At 39.1% G+C, this 21,804-nt stretch overlaps 1 protein-coding gene across 8 annotated transcripts in view; it reads right to left on the bottom strand.

Annotated features, from left to right (window-relative positions):
- EPB41L3 (erythrocyte membrane protein band 4.1 like 3) overlaps positions 1 to 21,804 on the bottom strand; it is a 135,839-nt gene that overhangs the window by 47,111 nt on the left and 66,924 nt on the right. For 7 of the 8 annotated variants that reach the window (XM_042868707.1, XM_042868703.1, XM_042868704.1 and 4 more), the window contains 2 exons: positions 14,445 to 14,650; positions 9,248 to 9,445 (listed from right to left, as the gene is read on the bottom strand). In XM_042868707.1, coding sequence (XP_042724641.1) covers positions 9,248 to 9,445; positions 14,445 to 14,639 — 393 coding nt within the window. In that variant the 5' untranslated portion in view covers positions 14,640 to 14,650. The remainder of the gene's footprint in view (positions 1 to 9,247; positions 9,446 to 14,444; positions 14,651 to 21,804) is intronic. The other variant, XM_042868706.1, reaches the window with a different exon arrangement.

Below are 21,804 nucleotides of genomic sequence, written 5' to 3'. Positions count from 1 at the left end.
CAGAGGGTTAATTTTTCCCAAGGAAGATAAATGCATAAAGCCATTCCTAAGAAGTTTGACTTCATTGCCCTTCCACTCATTTGTAATTTTGCATTTGTTCTTGTATTTCTTAATCTCCTCTGGTTTCTCTCCACTTGGAAAAGGCAATGAAGGAGAAAGGTGACAGAGGAGGAAAAAAACTTCAAATTTCTCTGGGGATCTATGATTTCCCAACTGTAACCCTCAGCAGGAACATAAGTGGGTAACATTCAGGAAGAAAAACAGGATGGAGAATCTCTCCTGTAGTGTTAATTGGCAGAAAATCACCAAGTTTTCCCCCAGTTTAATGAAGTGCATCCCACAGACAACAGTATATAAGTAGCAAGATGAGGTTGTTTAGAAACAAAACATAACCACTGGAGTTTAGCCCTCTTAGTCCCTTGCTGTCTCTGCTGAAAATTCCAGAAAATCAACATTTTGTTTCCTCTGAAAGTAAAAAACGTTGAGAAAGATGTTCTATACATAACATAATATATAGTAAAGAAAGTCATTTCTGTTACAGAGCAAAACCTTCACAGAAGTTGCTTGTAGAAAGTTGTACAATAAACTGACAAAGCAAGCAGATGGGCAGAGCAAATAACAAACGTCCTGCTACATCTCCTGTATGGGCAGATCAATATAGACAAATTGAAATAAACTGTAAGAAAAAAAAAGAATCTAAGAAATGAATCCTTACTTCAACTATTTTTATATTTCTTGGAGAAAAATCTGCTTTGGTATACACAGAATATTGAAATTGAACATGCATGAGGATGTTTGTCTCTTGGATGTACTTATTGGTGTAACACTCAGTTTATGCTTCATAGCAAGGAGATACTGAACAGGAATTTCCCAATACCCTTTTGGGTGGCAAAGAAAATAGTAAGTTTTAAGCAAAAAACGTTCACTTCTTGACTCCCACAAGGAAATGCTGTTTAATCTTCCATGTACTTAACTACAGCTACTAACTAAATTTCATGGGTAAGCTGTATTTGGAAACATCCCAGGTCACACATCCAAACACAATACATGGGAAAAAAAAACCCAAAACAATTTAGTCAAATGTGGAAAGAATTAGAACTTGACAATTTCAGAAAGCTTTAGTTAATAAGAGGCTTTCTTTTCCATACAGAGTGCTCTTCCTGAAAGCTGCATGCCAATTCAAACTCTCCAAATGCTCTAGTTCTTTATTAACATTTTTATGCATGGACCTGCCTGTACATCCCTGTAGACAACTAACATATTCAAGAAGTTTGAAATAAAAATCTGAAGTACTATTCCACCTCTGCTTGAGAATGAATACCACACAAGAGAAACTTACATTCACCTAGAACATATTTCAACACGTAGGGAAAAATGATTTTTTTTCCTCCCCTTCACAGTGATACTATAATTTACCTGCTTCTTCATATTTTTTGTGTACAGTACATTACTATTCCTGAAACCAGTCACTTTTAATGCCTACCACTAAGTACTTAATAGAAGTATTTAGGTAAATATGTCTATGCTATAGCTACATACTTGCACCTAGCATTGGTGACATTGTATAACATGGCATAGTTTTTATCAGGGCAATCTTCTTTAATACAGTTTGAGCTTGCAATCCTAAAAAGCCAGCACTAATCCAAAAAAGAAAAAAAAAAAAAAAAAAAAAAAAAAAAAAAAAAAAAAAAAAAAAAAGCAGGCAATTGCTAAATCCCAGTAAGAAGATTGGTGACCTAGTCCTGACGCTGGAATCAAACCAAATTAGGGTCTTTGCCTTCTGCATCAGCAGAGATCACTCTAACACTGCTACCACATGAGCTCTAAGTGCACTGACAGATACGCTACACAGAATACACGTTTATGAATAAAGCCTGCATTTTATAAATGGCAATGCAAAGGAGAAAAAGGCAACACCTAAGAAATAATAAAGGCTTGAGAGCACTTCTTTGTATGTCGAAGGGTAACAGCCACAGTTGTACATACAAAACAGCCACAGAAATACGTGTCAAATGAGATGACTGTCAAATGCTTAGGCACTCCAAATGCATCAACAGAATTCACAAGGCAAAAATTGAGATCTAGTAACAGCTTACCAGCACTACCCTCCAGGAAAAAACAGTGGATATTTTTTCTCAAACAGAAATAAGTGTGATAAGAATTGAATTGTATCAGATGTTTGCTAAATCTTTTCATACAATAATAAACCATATTCCATGATTTTGTAGGCTTTTCAAGAGTGAAAGTACCACCGCTGCTCATTATACTGGAGGACAGGGATATTTTGGATCTGGTGTTTAACCAGAAGTCCAGCTGATCCATTTGTCTCCCAACTGCACCATGTCCTCCTGCAAGAAGGTCTGCAGTAACTCAGGAAGGTCTGCCTGGATTCACACAGTATATGAGGCTTCCCAGTGAGAGGCATCAATATAAATATTTCCCTTGTTCCCTTGTTCTACCTGGTCTTAGAGGGACTCAGCAAATGTGCCCCTCCTGAGTGACTTCGAAATGTGCACAAGCGTATCATGAAGAAGAACCCTCCGCTATCCTCACTGTATGCAGTTACTGGCAACTATCAGCAAAAGTCAACCATAAACATTTGGTTTATTTTCAACTGAAAAAAGCTCTGCTGTCAACATAGTCCGATTTACGGAGTAATCTTGCCATATGAATTTAAAAGCCACAGAGCTCTCCCTGACCTACATTACCAGGCTAGAGGGGAAAAAAGAAAAAATCACACAGAAACCATAGCACAGAAAGACACTCGTGGGACAGGGACAGAAGAAGTGGCATGAGGATTAGGCTTTTAAATCTGGGGTGCCTTAGAGAGCATCACATCATCAGTGCTTCAGCTGTCAAGAGAGATAACTTAGAATCATAAAAGAGGTTGGGTTGGAAGGGACCTCAAAGATAATCTAGTTACAGCTTACCCTATTCTCAGTGGTTGCAAGCTACACTCAAGCTTTATCCACTTTGGATCAAGCCCATTTCTGCCAGACCAAAACTGACCAAAAGACACAAGAGACAAACCTTCCTTTCTATCACAGCTTTGATTTGCAGGCTATCTAGTCCCATCTCTGGTATTTTATTCTGTCAGCAGACAGGGATAACAAACCATAAATCAGCCCAGAGAATGCTGCGTGGGGCTCACCTGGAAAAAAAATCACCTGTACGAGGTGCTAGGATTTTACAAGGCACCTAATATTTAGGAGATGATAAAGTGAGCACTGACTTAGTTTTGTTCTGGAAATAGCAATGAAGCATTAACATGGGTACAGTAGGTATAAAATCGGATCAACTAGCAACAGAATTGGAGATTTATTTAGACAGCATGGTAGGGAACTGCAGCAGTACGAGGCACCTAAGAGAGACAGAAAGGGGCAGTAAACACCACAAAGAGCAGTGAGGCTTGGCAGAAGTGAGATGGGGGCAGGGACAAGAAAATGATCACTTCACTGGGAGAATGGGAATAGATGGGGTAAATGGAGAATAGACACAGAGTGCAGAAATAGCAGGAGGTGTTAACATCTGACAGTCATTTTGAAGAAGGGAAAAGGGGCAGGAGGAGCCTTCCACTTGTGATGTTTGACTCATATTCCAGTAGTGCTTAAAAACACTTGCAGTGTCCAGGTGCTGGCTGCATCCCTGTAAGAAGCTGCAGGGTTGAGAGGGTGAGCTTCACCCAAGGGCAATGCATCTGGAGAGAAAACACAGAGGCCTTGATGCAGCCTCATCCCAGTGAGGCCATCAGCAAGCACAGTGAGGAGGACAAGAACTCCTCTCCCTGCCTGCTGAGGAGAAAAAAGAGCAGGAATAATGCTGAGGATAACAGGCCCTGGTGCACAGAGATCTCTACTCTGGGGTAAAAGATCACCCCAAGTTAACCAGCAGCTGGCCTGCAGTATCTGGGTTTGAGTGTACATGACCAAACCCAACTGACTACATAAATATAAGTCTGCCAGATGGAAAACAAGCCTCTGACTGGCTCCTTTCCAACTGGTTCATCAAGGGGAGGGAACTGGAGGCAACATGTCATCCGTAGATTTTCAGTTAATCATCTATTCTCTAAAAAATGCAATTTCAGGGCAATTATATGTCAGTGTAGGTCAATCCCTTTTGATAGTTTACACCATTATGAAAAATGGCTAGTGCCTCCAAATGATCAAAAGGACATGTTTGTCTCCTAAAGACGTCATTTAACTCCTCAAATCATTTTCAGAATCTATTAATGAAAGTCAAGAGATGAGAGAACTAGATGCAGGAAATGGATGCGGAGAGCAAATGTACTATATATTTTTTTCTTAGAAGTTTTGGTGTTTGTTCTCACTGTAACCATGTCCCCTGCTCAGTTGAAAGGTTAAATTTAAAGCCCAACTTGCTGTTTACTTGGTACAACATCTGAAAGGGTGACTTTCTTTTAATATTTGGTTTTCCTTCTGTCTCTATAACATACCTGCATATTAAATGGAGGAAATACAAGAGATCCAGCTGTCTAACCATCTATATGTGCTTTCCTACCAGGTTTTACAGACCTTGTCTCTCAGTATCGTGCAACCCAGATGTTCCCAGTTGGGGCACTGAAGCTGAGCTCCTCTGGGCAAAGAGGAAATGCTCCAGCCTCAGAAGAGCCACATGAACATCCTCCAACTTGTGGCACTTCAAAAATGCTGGATTCAGCATTAAATGTCTTAAAAAATAAAAATAATTTAAAAAGATTTCTTTAGCCTCAGTGAAAAAACTTAAAAAAATTTAAAGTGCACTAAAAGCAAGCATAAACACTTTTATGTTTGGCTCAGACTCATAGTTCATTATTACGAGCTGGACAATATGGGTATCGATTTCCAAAACCCTGTGCTTCCTGAATTGACAAGTACTTTAACTTATAAAAAGCAGTACACAGCATTTTGAGAACGTAAGCCAGAGGAGTTGTATATTAGTTCTATTCAGTTGGAACATATTCAGGCAATACTCAGACTCCTACTGACACGTGTCAGGTAACATAGATCTTAGCTGAATCCCCTGGCTAATCTAAGTCAGTTCTAATTAGTGGGTCTGGGGCCAGAAAACATCCTGTATAATGCCAACAATGCATCCCAGCCTAGTCACATTTAGTGAAACACGTCCCAGGTAAGGAAAAAAAACCTAACACGAACCTAACCTAAATCTCTTCATATTAAATTAACTGAAATATAAGCAGCGACTAGGTCAAAAGGAAAAGTCTTATTAAAAAAATTCCCTTTTGCAAGCAGTAATAAGTTTCACATGTAAGGCCGTTTGCAAGAGACTGTGTGGAATTCATTAAACAATTAAACCACACGGGGTAACTGAAACTGTATCCTTCAGCAAGCAGAGTGCATCTTATTACAGCAATTTCCTTCCTGACCTTCACGTCTACCTCAAAATGGGTAAAAAGGCAACATTATTAAACTGTCCACGGCAAAGCAGAGCATATGTCCATGCTGAGACACCTCCTGGGGCAAAGGAACAGCGGGGCTGCTCCTTCTGCCACCACAACACAGAGACAAAGAAGGAGTTATCCTTGAGACTTACAAGTGAGATGTGGAATACCAGAAGAAACACATGCAGTGTTGAAGTACAGAATCTAACAAGGACTGGAATTTTTTTTTTTTTTTACTTTTTAAGTTCTGCCAATGATAGCAGAGCTTATTCCCTGTTCTTCCAACTTGTCCAACAACCATCCTTAATGATTAAATTTTTAAGGAAGCATCCACATACACTCATGTTTTTCAGGAAAAAGAAAAATTCATGTGAAACACAACACTCTGTGCTACATGAGAAGCCATTCGCTTCATGCACATTTTGCCTTCAACAGAGAGTTTTACCATACACTTGTGCAAGGCAGAGAGTGACCAGATCATCCCAGTTTGCCTCTGTTCAGGTTATAAACCCTGGTTTCCAATGTATGGAAATAGAATACCTCACCTTTCCCATTGAAGTATGGTACCCTGAAGTCCCCTGAAGATGTGGGGAAACCTATTGCTAAAAACGTAGGGTATTCTCAGTTGTTTTTCAGAGACGTGTAGAAATGGCTACTGCTGTGGGCAGAAATTGGGTAGTGGACTGCAAAAACTGGATAGAAAAAAAACACAACAGGTGTATTTGTAACAATCCCTCCTACCTCAGCTGACTTCCATTGACCAAGAACAGTGAGTATAGTAACGCTCCTTGAGACATCAGATTTCAGCATTCTCCACTGCATCCAAATTATACAGGAACTCAACCTGTTTGGCACAGTGCTACAGCACTGTTACAGCAAGGTTGCTATGGAAACATTTTTTTCATTTACTAGTTTCCTGTGTGATCATAAAATCCAAGTGGAAGAAGAATGAAGGAAGAGTATAAATTACCAATGAGTTCAGACAGTGGTGCCCTTGAAAATGAAATCTAACCATTTTGCCTTTCATTTGGTTAAGGTTGTTATTGCTTTCTGATCTTACACAGTGATTAATAACATCTATATGTTTAGAGTAGAAATCATGAAGGCAAATTCCAACCTGTTTTAAAAAGACACTTCAAGTTAGGCAACATCTAAGGGAGAGGATGACAGCTTGTTCCAATTCAGTCTTTTAATTAAAATGCAGCAATCTAGACAACAGAAAAATGAGATGAGGCAGAGAAGGAAGATGAGAAAAATAAATCCTAGAAATAGTGTAAATGTAGTAGAGCACTTGAAAACCCCTACTTAAAGTGGGAGAAATTCAGAGAAGTTATTTCTGCTTGTTTTCACATACCTTCAGAAAAACCTCAACTAATGCCTTTGTTAAGGTTATCTGAATTCAGTTTGCAGTCTTAAATCTTCTTTCCTGGAGATGTTTCAGGAAAGGGCAGTTCTTAGGGACATGGTTCAGTCAATGTTGGTGGTTGGTTGACAGTTGGACTAGATGATCTCATAGGTCTTTTCCAACCTTAATTATTCAATGATTCTATGATCTTACATTTTTGGTTTGAAGAAGTAAAGATAAATGCAGTATGTAGACCTCGCTTGCTTAACAAAGAAGTCCTTAGCATTCTCTTTGCCTGAGCAGCTTTTGCACCAGCTATGGACCTGGCCACTTTTGACAAAATATTTCTGGTCCTGGTGCCAGGTGGGAGAGCGCCATGAACAGTGCAAGGAGAACAGCTTACAGGAGGGGTGGACATCTCAGTGGAAAACAGCCAGCACCACCCATGCAGACTATGCCAGCTCCTCTGAGTACCCATTAGAAATCTCCAGCTGCTTTAGGGCATGAGGGAACCATATTAGGCTGCTGCTCTACTTTGACACTGTTAGTAAGAACTTCAGTGTACAACAAACACTTCTGTTCCAAAAGCACACAGCTGTTCCCAGACACATAAAATGCCATTAGGTATCCATTGCACCTTGGAAGGGAACCACCGCTCTTAAATAAGCTGGCTGATCCTATCCATAGGCTCCCAGCTGAGAAGTGTGGTGGCAGTACAGATGGTAATGCTTCTGTTTCATGTTTTTGGAAAAGGATAAATTAACAGGTTGGGTTAGCTATTTAACCTGGTTTTGGCTTGTAATGACTTACTGCATGAAAGACTTTCTGGGTCAGGATAGATACAACACACTGGCAGTAATATTGTAGGGCCACAGGAGAGATCTTTTATCTGGCATTTACTTCAGATCCTTTCACTGAAAGAATAACACATTAGATGAACTGCTGTTAACCTCCTCTTTGAAGTTACCTCCACTATCCCGTGCTTTGCAGATATATCTCATACAACATAAAATACCCTGGTGTCACATATGCAATGTTCTGGGCATGAGAGAGACTGAAAGAAACATTGGAAGCTGTTGAAGACTCTCAGCATTGAATACGGAATAGGAAAGAGGGAGCTGTAAAACAACGGACTGCAAAGGGATAATGAATTAACCAAACCCATGTCAGAAGCATCTAAATCTCTGAGTATGTGCTATTTCAGCTGTCAGGTCATTAACTGGATGAACACATAATTGATAAGCTGTAGGTTGTGTTCTACTTGAGAGCAATAATCTCCTTTAAGTGATATGAATATTTAATATATATAAAAGCATTTGTCATTTGCAACCACTCTATAGAGTAACTGATGGATTCTATAATGATCCCCAACTCCCTGACTAGGGAATATGCTTCTGGAGAGATAAATATCTGGCTCACTTCCAAAACAAAATTCACTGACAGAGCTGGTATTCTAGCTCAAAAGGACATTTCTAAATTTCCAGTCCTTCTAAATTACACTGCTTTATAGACTTCAGTAGGCAGAAGCAGGACATGTAGAACTGCAAAATGGAAGCTGACAACAAGGGATGAACCTTCTAACTCCTCTCTACCAACTGTCAAATCTCTAACACCGTCCACACTGAAAGATGCACTTATGCGCGTAAAACACAAGGAATGGAAACAATAAATGTTCAGTTGGCATGTTCCTGCTTTCCCTTCTTTTAAGGAATTCACTTTGGGGAATTTACTGATTTCTGTAGTTTGCTAGATCTTTGAATATACCAACATATACTTTTTCCAGTGTTAGAGAATATAGCAAGCTCACTTACGGAGTACTTCAAAAATATGATATCATTTTTCTGAAATGTGACATTGTTTCTCATAGTGCAGCACCAGATTTTTGTTGAAAAAGCAACAGAACTTTAGTATTACCCAAGATGAGAACTGCACCTTCATTTTCCTAAATGATTTTCTGAAATGTGTTCAGAAACAGATGCTCAGCCTCCCCAGCTTACTAAAACCCTTTGTATGTACTTTTTCTCTCCAGTGGATAAAGCAAGTGAACGCCACATCCTATCTCTTGGCTGGGCAAGGACTCCTTTCACTGTAGCTGAACCTTACAGACATGTAAAGTAGCTTTTCGTAGGAATCTAGCCATGTGCCAAAGAGTAAGCTGTGTTGTAGAGGTACCCGCAGTTGCATCCTCAATAATTCATTTTCTGCATTTTGTAGTGGCACATGCTAACACAATATTAATCCATAGTCCCTGGCTGCTCCAAGAACTGTTCGCTATTCCCCACTGAAGATAAAATCTCTGCAATGTATTCTATCTCCAGGAAAAATAATGGAAACATCTATGTGCGTGGCATCGATGAAATATCTGGCCGTCCATATTTTTGCTTAAAATGGGAACTCAGTTTTAAACTCTTTTTTTTTTTTTTTTTTTTTAATATTAACCTGCAAGTCTAATTTCAAATATTTTCCTCTAGATAGAATGAAAAAAACAGAAAAAAGCAATTTACCTCTACTTCACATGCATATTCAGATCCATCCAGAAGTGTCACTTTGCACTGCATGTTTTTAGGTTTCTTGACAATCTTTAGAGGAGACTTGGAAAGTTTGCTTGATGATGATTTTTGAGAGAGCTTGTCGTCCTCTAACTGTTGATATTCAAGCTGTTTTGCACTTGCAGCTGCAAACTCCTGTTCTTTGTCTGTGGGCTAGAAAAAGAAAGAAAGATAACTGAGACAAACCAATCGTTCAGTGCAATGCATTACACACTCCACTTCTGGCAGATGTAGCTTTAGAATGGTGACTGGATGAGAGGGTCCATGATGCACAGTAGACATTTTGCCATTGAAAAGACTCCCTGTATTACTTCCAACCCTTCCTCCCCACTCCAAAAGGTACAGAATAATCACGGAGGAGGGACATGCATGAAAATAATTTAGGTTTCTACTTCTTTTATACTTAGAAAATCCCTCTGAAACTTCTTGGACCTTTTTTTTTTCTTTTTTTTTTTTTTTTTTTTTTTTTTGTCTACTGAAAATGCTAAACAAAGAGTAAACATTGTAGCGAGTCAATATTCCCAGAGATTATAACCTTAAAGTGCTGTATCTACTAAATCACATAGCATTTTCATGGCGTCATATGGAATAGGAAAAGACCATCAGATTTGCACTAATTTTGTCTATGAGAAAAGCTGCCCTGAATGAGAGGCCTGACCAGTCAATGATAGCGAGAACTTGCAGAAGGGTTCTGATGTGCCTTGGAGAGAGTAGGGCTCCCCAAACACCTGAGCGAAGGGTTAAGCAAACAGGATGGAAATAAGAGGCCAAACATCTTTTATGTGCAGCTGGCTGGCTAATGGATGATAACTACAAGATGAGAGGCTGAGCTGTGCTCTCTGCAGATGCTCAATAAGTCCTTTAAGCTGGCAAGAAGTAGATCATTTGAAAGACAAACATTCTGCAGGGGAAAGGGTAGAGAAGAAAAAATTACTGTTCCTCTTGCTTGGGCTTATCTGTGGGTCAGACCATTTGAAGAGTCACTGCGATGCAGCACAGCTCGTGGTCCTTTTCACTGCAACAGATGAAAGCCAGAACAGCTCTACTGCATTTCACCCTTCCTAGCAACAGCACTATGCAGCAGTCATTACCTTTCAAATCAGTTATGCCCCTGATAGCCTCCAAGCAAAATCACAACAGGAGTGCACTAATACCTAAGCTAGAGTTTTAAAAACATACATTTAAAAAATGTTTCAGTTATCTCACTACAGTAGAAAAAAATAACAGGCCTGGCTCTGAATGATTTCTGTGTAAGAAGAAACAAGCAGCACTGGAAATAATATAAATTAATCCTTCATCTGTTTCCATTCACTGCATGTAATAAGCCTTCACGAGAGAAGAGCAAATCCACTGAAAGGCTTTAATCTGCTTTGAGACCAAAACAACCTTGCATGATATAACCAGCAACAACAGCATGTCACTAAACCACAGAGAACTTTCCCCAAGAGATTTCATCCAAACAAGCTGTAAGCTTTCCCTTTTTATTTAGGTGAATAGGGAAAAGGAGCGTTTAGAATCAGTGAGAGCACTAACTCCCACCAAGGCAAAGATGCAACTGCGGCACCATGCTCCTCCTTTCCCTACACAAGGGAGGGCAGAGCAAAGGTCTGCTGGGCATTCCTGAGTATGGAGATAAAAAGAAAGCAGGACAAGGATGATACGGAGCAGAGCAAAGAGGCCGCTTTAAAAATCCATCAGCTGGCTATTCCCCTGTCTATCTGCAGACCTGGAGGACTTTCTCCTCCTTTCTCCTCCCAGCACTTGAATGTCCAGACACCAAGGTCCTTGCATGCCTTGAAAGCTGGCAGTAGATGAAGGCACAACATACATCACAAGATTAGTTGTTTCCTGGGGTTTAAATGCTCACCGTGGCCATGAGAATGAGGGAGAGTGCCTCCAGCTTCCAAAGAGACTTGAGGCCAAGCCACCGCTCTACAATCACAGAGGCCAGCTGGCAAGCAGTTGGGCTTAAGCACCATGAGAATAACGAGGCTCAAGATGTCTCCTCTCAGGGACCTAGCACTAATGGGAAGAGGCATTCTGATGACTTCTACGTGTTTTCTTAAGGAAATTTACCATAGAAGATGCATTTGCACATCTACAGGTGCAAAAGTCATCCCAGGGCTGGAAGAACTATGCCATCATTGCAGGTGGCTCATTAGATTTCTCATGTGAGAGTAAGCTTCTTCCTAGCACAAAAAAAACCCTTAAATTAAAAACAACAATAAACAAAACAACAGATCCATGGAATTAATCTTTTTAAAGAAGATAGGAAAACTGCTTGAAAGATAAATCCACAACAGCAAAGGCACCCAGCAGCCTGTTATATTTTAGAAGCCTCTTCAGCATGCAAACAACTTCTTTGAACCACTATGGATTGTTGATTATTTTCCTTCATGAAGATACTTTGTAGCTAAAGAGTAAAGCAAGCATTTGCTTATTTATAAATATATTAAAAAAAAACCAAACTATTATTGACATTATTTTGTTTGCTAGACTCCTACTGACGTTAAGATCAGGAGAATCTGTCTAGGTTAAAATCATACAATGGATTTTCTCTCATTTGTCTGGAGAACAAAATATGCCAAGAACTATTAGAGAAGACCTCATGAACTACGCTGATTTGTTCAGGCACTGAGGTACCTTCAGAGTGAATTAAGCCTCTTCTTCCTAAAGAAAACTGACATTGTGTTATTTAGGGAAAAAAAAAAAAAAAAAAAAAGTGGCCAGTGAAAATCCCATGTACTCAGTGGATTATTCTGAACTCTGCAAGCATAACTATATTCTTCCCGGAATCCTGTTCACTCCTGCAACAGACATTTCTACAGCATTTTCAGTGTTACAGACTAAATTATAGTGAAGCACAAATTGCTTCAGTGTTTGTATTTTTTGAGCATAAGCTTTTCATCTTTATTTACATTGATATATCTCACTATGAAACAGTATGATCATCCCCTTTTGAAGATGGAATGCTCCCTCACATCAAGTCCTTGGAGTTACAGAATTTAGCAGTAATGATCTTGGATGTTTCACAACTTGGGTACAAAATGAAAGGTTGAGGGAAGTGGTCTTGTTTAGTTTGGAGAAGAGAAGGTTCCAGGGAGACTCACTGTGGCCTTCCAGTACTTGAAGGGACGGTGTAGGGAGTACGACTGTTTATGATAGTGGATAGTGATAGGACAAGGGGGAATGGTTTTAAACCAAGACAGGGAGGTTAGGTTACATATTAGGAGGAAGTTTTTCACACAGAGGGCAAGGGACACAATGGAACACGTTGCCAAGGGTGTTGTAGATGCCTCATCCCTGGAGGCATTCAAGGCCAGGCTGGATGTGGCTCTGAGCAGCCTGGTCTGGTGGTTAGCGACCCTGCACATAGCAGGGGGGTTGAAACTAGGTGATCATTGTGGTCCTTTTCAACCCTGGCCATTTTATGTTTCTATGATTACCAAACTTGCACAGTGCATGAATCCCGTCTATTTATGATAGTTTCTAGAAACATTAGCATTCAACACGTGATATATTCTTGCTCTTCAAGTAGACAAAAAGGGAGGAAGACAGTAAGATTACATTATCATGTTTCATGAAATAATTAATTTCTGCAGTAACTGCAATCCCACTGTGAAGAAGCCTTTTTGTTTTTATTAAAATATTTTTTCTCATGTGTATGGTATGAAAACAAAAAGTCACTGTTATGGATCAGTAATTTCAATCTTTCTTCCTAAGATTCTCTTATACAAGCGATAATAAAAACCACAAGCTTACTCCATACTGATCCCACCATGGAAGAACAAATGACAGCAAGACAGAAAATGATATCCATTAATCCCACAATTTCTCGCTTTTTAATGAACCCACTGGCAATAGTTCTGTTGGCCAGTACTGCTTTTAAGTGGTCTGGAAGAAAAAAAAAAAAAAGATAATACTTAAGCCTAAGCCTGAAAGAACTGAATTTTACATTAGTGATTTGCTTGTGTAGTGCTCTTCTCTCCTAGAAAGCAGCCCTCTCTCTTTTCCTCAGACTAACTACAGGTAACTTCTGGCCCTGATACAAATGATTAGCAACCAAGAAAAAAAAAGAAAAAAAAAGGTTGATCTTCAATAGCAGTAAGTATCAGAAATCTGTCCTGCCATGTCTACATCTTGGAATAAAGGAAATCAGACATCTCTATTAATTTGGTCCCAGGAGCACTCGTTCTCCCAAGAACTAAATGTGGGAGATATTAAAGGCTTTGCTTGTATATGAGACAGCTTATGCTCATTTTTTTCCTTCACCAACATTAAGTTTGAGCTGTAGTTCTGCAGAAAAAAGAGTTAAAAGCCAAGAGCACAGCCAGCCTCAAGCAGCTTCAGTGGAACATGCACAGTGTTGGTAAGTAATGTCTTACTTGTGCTTGGTCTACCAGCACTGCCTTCTAACAAGGAAAAATAACAAGACCTCACAAAGTACCCGATTTTTTTTTTTTGTAAAGAACGGAGGAGGAGCATGAGTAGCTTATTCCATTCTTCAAAGGTGAATGCCATCAAAGGGGGAGGGAGGGGAAGTCATAACCTTACGGATCTAAGGGATGTGATTTGCAGGTACCTCATTAATTTTTGTGTCATTTACCGATGAATAACAATGCCTGTTAATCCTATTGACTGGAAATTGTTAACAGGAGAAGAAAGCAGCCGCCACAAATTTAATAAGTGTGACAATGAACCAAATGGAAAAATCATGTGATAGCTCTTCTAAAACCTATTACGTGAGAAGTTAGAGCAATTATAATGCAGTCATTTCAGAACTACAAGGAGCTCAACAGACCACAGACTCTTCATGGCCCACACATCAGACAAGCAAGCATGAAATCAGTTTTCAGCAGGTGTCAAATAAAAAATGAACTCTGAAAACATTTTTAGCTTCTTAAAAGTTGGCACTGTTTGCTACATAACACAAATGTGAGACGGAAAGCATTTCTCACTTAGTAAGATCAGCCCAAAGCAGCACAATGAAGGCAGAAAGACATGAACTTCAGAAAGACAGAACTTCAGAACATGCAGACATACTGCATGAGGGTTATTATGTTTAAACACAGAAGACCAACCAAGAAGATCTATAACATCACACCAAACAGGCTCACTGTTTCCCAGGAGCAATCGTGCACAGCTTTCCTACCTGCTCTTTCCTCACTGGCGTGCTGTGTGCTGCCACAGCTGAGAACTGCTCAAGTGCGTTTTGGTGCTCTTCACTCAGCTGTTGCTGCTCCTGCTGCGGCGGGCCCTCTGCTGCTGCCCCTGGCTGTGCAGGGGCTTCTTGCTGGTCCTGCTCTTTGTCCTTGGACTCAGAATCTGATCCCGACTCTGTCGTCATGGTTGGTTATTCTAGAAAACAAGGTGAGCAGATCGACTGAGCGAGATCATGCAGCCAATTCATCTGTAAGCTAAAAAAGAGCATGGTTCTGTAAAATCTTACCCTATTCATTCTTATTCTATTCCTTATAATATACAGACAATATTACAGGAATTATGTTAAAGTTAAATGCAGAAGTGCCACTCTACCTAGTTCATTAAAAGAGAGTAAACCACGCTGAAAAAAGGTGGTGTTAGTGCCTGAATTCCAACACAACTCACAGTAGCTTGAGTTTCTAAGCTTGTGGAAACTTTTAGAAACATTCAGTCTTTCATTCTTTACATTTGAGTCAACTGGGCTTGAACTCCTCAACACCTTTCAACACCTGCACTGCTTTTTGAAACAGACTCAAGTCATTCTTATGTTTCTCAGCAATGCAGATGATGGAAACATTGCAATGGGCCCAAGAGCAATGCAAACGTATCATGTTTTTGTGACCAATTCCATCCGACCTGCTTGAATTCACCTGCACCTTTTCAGTGATGAAGCATCCATTAAAAAAAAATAAAAAAAAATACTTCCACTAAGTCATTCTAAAAGTTAGATTTAAATAAAAGTGAGTATGTGATTCTTAATATGATTACATGATTCTTAATAATTGTGCCTGAACTTAGCATTGTCCAGAAGCAAATCAAAATATTAGCAACATTCATTCAAAATCTTGAACTTTGAAACCAACTGGCCTCATTACAGACATGTGCTTGGCACTCAATTCTTAAAACGATATAAAAGCAAAATACTGCATTCCCACACGAAAACAAGAATTTGAATAAGCAGAATGTCAGTTCAGGAAATAGAGCATATTTGGAGTTTTGTTACACGTACAAGTCCATGATAACTATGAAAGCATTCCAGCACTTCACTTTTAGGCAACTCAAAACTGACTGCAATTTCTTTAACCTGGTAACCATAACTACTGTGTAACTATGTGCAGTTTCACACAATATACATCTGCTAATTCATCCGCTCTGAAGTCACTATCGGTTGTCAACTTACACTACAATGTTTACTAGGAGAAACAGACTTGCTGAAGATTACAGGAAAAGAAAAGGATTCCTTTTTGATGTTGTCAGAATGTTTAATAATCTGCATTGCTTGACAGAAAACACTGTAAATGAGTTCAATTTGTATTTTCAAACTCATTTATGTATTGTGTCCTCTCAAAGCTAAGGTCTCCAGGGAACACAATTCTCCGTACAGCTAATTCACAGCATTCAGCTCGCAATCGGTTTTTGCAGTGCCCATGTGGATGTGGGTGCATGGTCATACCTGCTGCACACCAACACTCACAAGGGTGAAATATGCAATGCATACGGTAGATTTATGTTTCAGGGCACATTTTCAAAGTCCTAACACATGACGTACTTCATTAAGAATACATCAAATTTCTACACTTAAGCTGCCACAGCTGTAAGAAAAACACCCTTTAGAAATGTATTACTTAAACAGTTGCCTTCAGCCTCTACAAAAAGCAGCAATTATCCACTGCCTTGTAAAATGTGACAGCCTGGAAGGTATCCATCTAATCCAACTCTGGATGTACACATCTAAGATGGTCACTTTAAACTCGCTCCATACTCAGAGGAGAAAAACAGACATTTCAGAGCGTGATTCATCTGACCTATTTTAGATGTCTGCTTTAAGCTGAGATAAATCACTTACTAGTGCTATTTTGTTCTACTCGCTACAAAGGAAGCTTAGGCAAGTTCCTCACATGTAGAGCAAACAAACTCATTCTCTATATTCAATTCTATTAAGCCACTGTTTTTGCATGCTTTAAAAATTAAACTGCAGAATAATGTTAATCTCTCGGTTTTGTTTTGCCCATCTGTCAGATCAACATGTAACAAACTATTCTTTATCTGATGTTATTGTGGTTGGCTTGCTTTAAAAGCATTCAGGTCTCCTCAAACTTCAGAAGTTCCTTCCCCCACCTCTAGACCATGTTCTGTGTAAGTGCAAGAAAACATTAAATGCAAATTAATCAAATAATTAACTCAGTTACAACAAACTGCATTTGTTGTTGTTTTTTCCCAGAAATTTTGAACTGGCAAGTAACAAAAAAACTAACTTACAGCTACAAAATCAATACAAAATCAGTCAACAATACAGATGACGAAGGTAAAGTATAAATGCATGAAGGTGTTAGTACAAAGTCTTCTTTTTCTTCTGTATATTACATGTAGTTAGAGCACTGAAACAGAAAAAGAACAGTCACAGCTGCTGCTTTAAAACACCGTCAACAGCAGTATCTTCAGGCATTGATCTACATAGGATCAGATATCTTGCTAGCTGACACAAATTACATTTCTGCCTTTCTTCACTTTTTACCACAGTGCCTCTGGAAGCTGTTTTCACCCTATATAGCTTCTTTCCTAATGAAGATATTTGTTCCTGGATTTTAGCGAGCTAGGAAACATTCATTTAAATTAGTCCCATAAAAGTCAACTCCTTGAAGCACAAACTCAAAAAAAGTTTCACATCACGTCCCAGCCACAATTTTACATCTCAAGGAACAAAAAATGTTGTTCCTCAGTTCTTCTGGGACATTTCTGCCTGAAACAGAAATTTCAATTCTTTTTTGATTTTCTTTTTTGAAAATGTCTGTTTTTCTCCTCTGAGTATGGAGCGAGTTTAAAGTGACCATCTTAGATGTGTACATCCAGAGTTGGATTAGATGGATACCTTTGCAATTCTATGAGCTGCTCTGCAGGACTGGTTTTCACTCCAGTTACATGCGAGTCCTAGTTTACTCTAAGACTGCTTTGTTAGAAAACTTCTGGTGCATTATCAAATCTTGTAGCATTAAATGATTCCCTGGACACAGTATTCCTGTCATTAGTCAGCCACCAGATGGATTTAATTAACCCAAGGTTACCCATTTCCAAACATTTCCCTACACACACTAGTATGTTTAGCAACAAATACTCAGAACCAAATACTATTAATTTCACATTGTTATCTTACAGATGTAAACAGAAGTAAAGCAAACACATTTTTAAAGCAATTTCTTATGAATTCACAGAATTACAGAATGGCCTGGACTGGAAGGGACCTCAAGGATCATGAATCTCCAACCCCCATGCCACAACACAATTTAATACTAGACCAGGCTGCTCAGGGCCCCATCCAACCTGGCCTTGGACACCTCCAGGGACGAGGCATCCACAACCTCTCCAGGCAGCCTGTTGCAGCACTTCATCACTCTCATAGTAAAGAACTTCCCCTGACATCCAAACTGAATCTTTCCTCCTTCAACTTAAAACCATTTCCCCTTGTCCTGCTGTTATCTAACCTTTCAGGAGTTGATTCCCCTCCTGTTTGTAGGCTCCCTTTAAGTACTGAAAGGCTGCAATGAGGTCACCCTGCAGCCTTCTTTCTTCCAGGCTGAACAAGCCCAATTCCCTCAGCCTGTGTTTGTAGGTGAGGTGCTCCAACCCTCTGATTATCTTTGTGGCCCTCTTCTGGACCCTCTCCAACAGCTCCCTGTCTTTCTTGTATTGGGGGCCCCAGACCTGGATACAGTACTCCAAATGGGGACTCACAAGAGCAGAGTAGAGAGGGACAATCACCTCCCTGTTTCTGCTGGCCACTCCTCTCCTCATGGACCCCAGGATACCATTTGAATTCATCAAATTTTTAAGATGTGTCTCATTCCACCTAGCGCAGGCTGAAAATACATAAGCTGCAAGACAGCAAAACATTTCTCTCTTTTAGCGCAAAGCATTAGGTTATTTTGCCTTCCTCAGAAAATGATTGTTTATCTGTAAAAAACTTTTCAAGCATTTCACTGCTTTATAAATGGCATAACAATCTTCCTAGGAAGAGGCAGGTACTTACTTGAAGAAATAACATTAATCTTAAGAAATCCAGTAATACAGACATAACCCTACTTTTGTTTTTATGAAATTTGCATTTGACTGAATAGCTAGTGGTATCTGCACACTTATCAAATAAATTAAATCAGAGAAGTGTTTGTTAGTTGTATTCTATTCGTTATTTACTGTATCTAGTTATATACCAAAATCACAACTTCTAATGTGAATTCCAGGACAGGAAGAAAAACATCACTGAAGTCCCTTGAACTTATTCTGTTGCCAGAACAAGCCCTGTATCAAATTCCTCATTCCAGTCAACAGAAAACAAACTAATGAAAAGAAACTAAAAACACCACATTATACAAATGTGGTAATACTATGCAACCCAGATGTGTTCTTGGATATCTAAGTTTTGGTTTACAATCCCACAGGTCAAGATTCCAAAAGATCAGTCCAGTCCAAACATAATACAGATGCTACTAATGCTGCAAACCACTTGTGCAGAGCTTGCATCCGAAAACCTTACAGCACACCCAGTTACTATTATCTAGAGCTATCGATATATTGCCATTTGAGACAGTACCATTGCCATTACCTTGCTAGTCATGGACTGAAAACTGGTTCTTCATATGGGAACCAAAAGCACATTCACCTTTACCAACAATTATCTCACCAGATCAAGCCCAGGTTATGCCCTGATGAATGAAAAGTTTGATGCAAGCCATCAATGCACTTGCAGCCCAGAAGGCCAGCTGTATCCTGGGCTACATCAAAAGAGCAGTGACTAGCAGTGCGAGGGAATATTTCCCTCTACTCTGTTCTTGTAATGCCCAGTCTGCAGTACTGCATCCACATCTGGGGCCACCAGAATGAAAAAGACTGTGGAGCTGTTGGAGAGAGTCCAAACAAGGACCATGAAGATTAGCAGAGGGTTTGGAGCACATCTCCCATGCCATGCTATAATTCTATGATTCTCTGTCATCTGGTTCCCTCCATTAAATGAGAGTTGCAATCTACAACATACATCCATACATTTAACGAGTCATTTGACTTCTTGCCTCCCTTTCTAAGACTGTAGATCTTCTGCGTACCCATATATTGAGCAACTGAATTCACAGCCAATTTACAGCAGAGGCTGTGGTTTAATTTACCATGAAGTCATTAATAAATCTTTATTTATTTGCAGTAGCACATATTTATATATATCTGATATTAAGTAAACTGAAATCACATTACAGAAGAAATTGCAAATTAACTTCAAAACAAATCAAGATGCAGTGACTAAACAAAATTGAACCCAGTATAATTAAATGAACTATACATAGCCACTAACTATTTCCTGTAATACAAAGACTAATGGTTTACACTTAAATGCTTCTTTGATCTAATTAATTCTCTTTGTGGAAAGTTCTTCTTTAATTACAAATTATGAAAAGCACAATAAATCACTGTAAAGATCCAACTTTGGAAGTTACATAATATAATAATGATTCCATATTTTAAAAATAATGTTTTACATAATGAGAGACATTTATACAATAACGATGAGATGCTGATGAGAAGACCATATGGAGAAGAATACTGCCACTGAGAACAGTAACAGAAATGTCAATACATGATTTAAGAAAAAATTCTATGCCAGATTGTCGTCTTCTATTCTTCAAATATAAACTGTTTTCATGAAACTGCTTTTAGTATCAGCTTCTTTCATTCCTTAGTTTCTCATCAGGAAAAGGAAAATTTTTTTGATAGTCTTTAATTTTCATGAATTTTGTCCTCATGCAGAGAAGACCTAGGCCACAAAAAGCCTAACAAAGACTGTATGTAATAGCTATGAGATTCCAGCCCCCAGTACATGCAAACCCTATACTCACAAACACAGTGGACCTATTTAAGAACTTAAGATTACATCTTAAACATAACTAGATGATGGATGTGTATACCTAAACATAAACACACATCAGAATCGGCACATGCAAAAAAAACCCCAAAACTAAACTAAAACAAAAAAAAAAAAAACACGTTCAAGACAAAAATCAAAAAGGTAATAACAAGAGAGACAATAAGAAAATCAATAGAAAAAGCTGCTAAACATAAGGAAATACCAGGATGAGCTCCTATTGTGGCACCAGGGATTTAGAAGACACGGTGGCATAAGTCATAGACTCAAAGCATTTGTGCAGATGAGATTTCAGGAAGAACCAGCAGGAATTAATACAACAGCTAAGGTGGGTGAAGGTGTTAGAAGATATCGTATGACTTAAACTATTTGTCTGTCCTTCTTGGAAGGTGCATGATACAGATTTCTTTAGATTTTCTTGATGAAGATGAAAGAAGAAAAAACTGAGCTACTACTTGAGTAAGGTATCAGAAGGAGACAGAGGAGACACCTGTGGCCAACCCACATTTTTAGGAGAGCTGTCAAAGAGACTATGGCAGACTTGTCCATAAAGATCCAAACCTCCCACATCCCAAGCATGTGTGGGCCCCTTCGCTGCTGCTTCCCACAGGGTCTGATGAAATAAAATGAAACAGGAGTTCCTGGAGAGACCGTGCTCTTCTTACCCAGGGTGGAGATAGGAAGTATCAAGAGCTTTTAAATGACAGGGAAAAAGCAACAACAAAAGGGACTGTACTCCAAAGCAGAACCAAGGACACATCATATGGTGATAATAAAAGAACACCACAGACATAAAAGGAGAGATGAAGACTAAGATGCAAAGTGGCTTACAACCAGTAAGGGCAGAGCAAATGATAAAAGATTCTATAAATACATTAAAAGGGAAAAACAGGTACCTTACTTAACACAAATGTGACACAGTAAAGGCTAAACTATTCAATGCCTCTTCACAGAGGCTACCTGCAATGAGATACTCAGCACATCTTTCAACCTAACACAGAGGACGTACAAGTGCAGGATGAAATAAGGAAAGAAGAGATTAAGACATCAGGAAATTATGGGTTATCATGTCATCAGAAAGCCTTATAAAACATCCCTACAGTGCTTCAGGAACTACCAGCAAGCATCTCTAAACCATTAGCCACCACTTTCCAGATGCCAGACAGGCTAGATAAGGTCTCAAATAAATGAAAAGATCTAACACAGCACCTGATCTTACAGAGGAAGGTAAGGATGGAAAACTTAAGGACAGCATATTTTTAATAGATGAGAAGTTAGTGGAACACACCGAAGGATTTCTAACCCTATAAAAATAATGTGATTGGAAAAAAAAATAAAGTCATTACAGATTTATCAAAATGTGATGTCAAGCTGATGCAATGTCTCTCTTGCTCTCTCTGACAGGGCA

Source organism: Lagopus leucura, unplaced genomic scaffold (assembly GCF_019238085.1).
Source record: "Lagopus leucura isolate 7727_CA_CO unplaced genomic scaffold, USGS_WTPT01 Super-Scaffold_100002, whole genome shotgun sequence".
Classification (NCBI taxonomy): Eukaryota; Metazoa; Chordata; class Aves; order Galliformes; family Phasianidae; genus Lagopus; species Lagopus leucura.
Note: the sequence above shows the minus strand (reverse complement) of the source record. Positions and strands in the feature narration are given on the sequence as shown.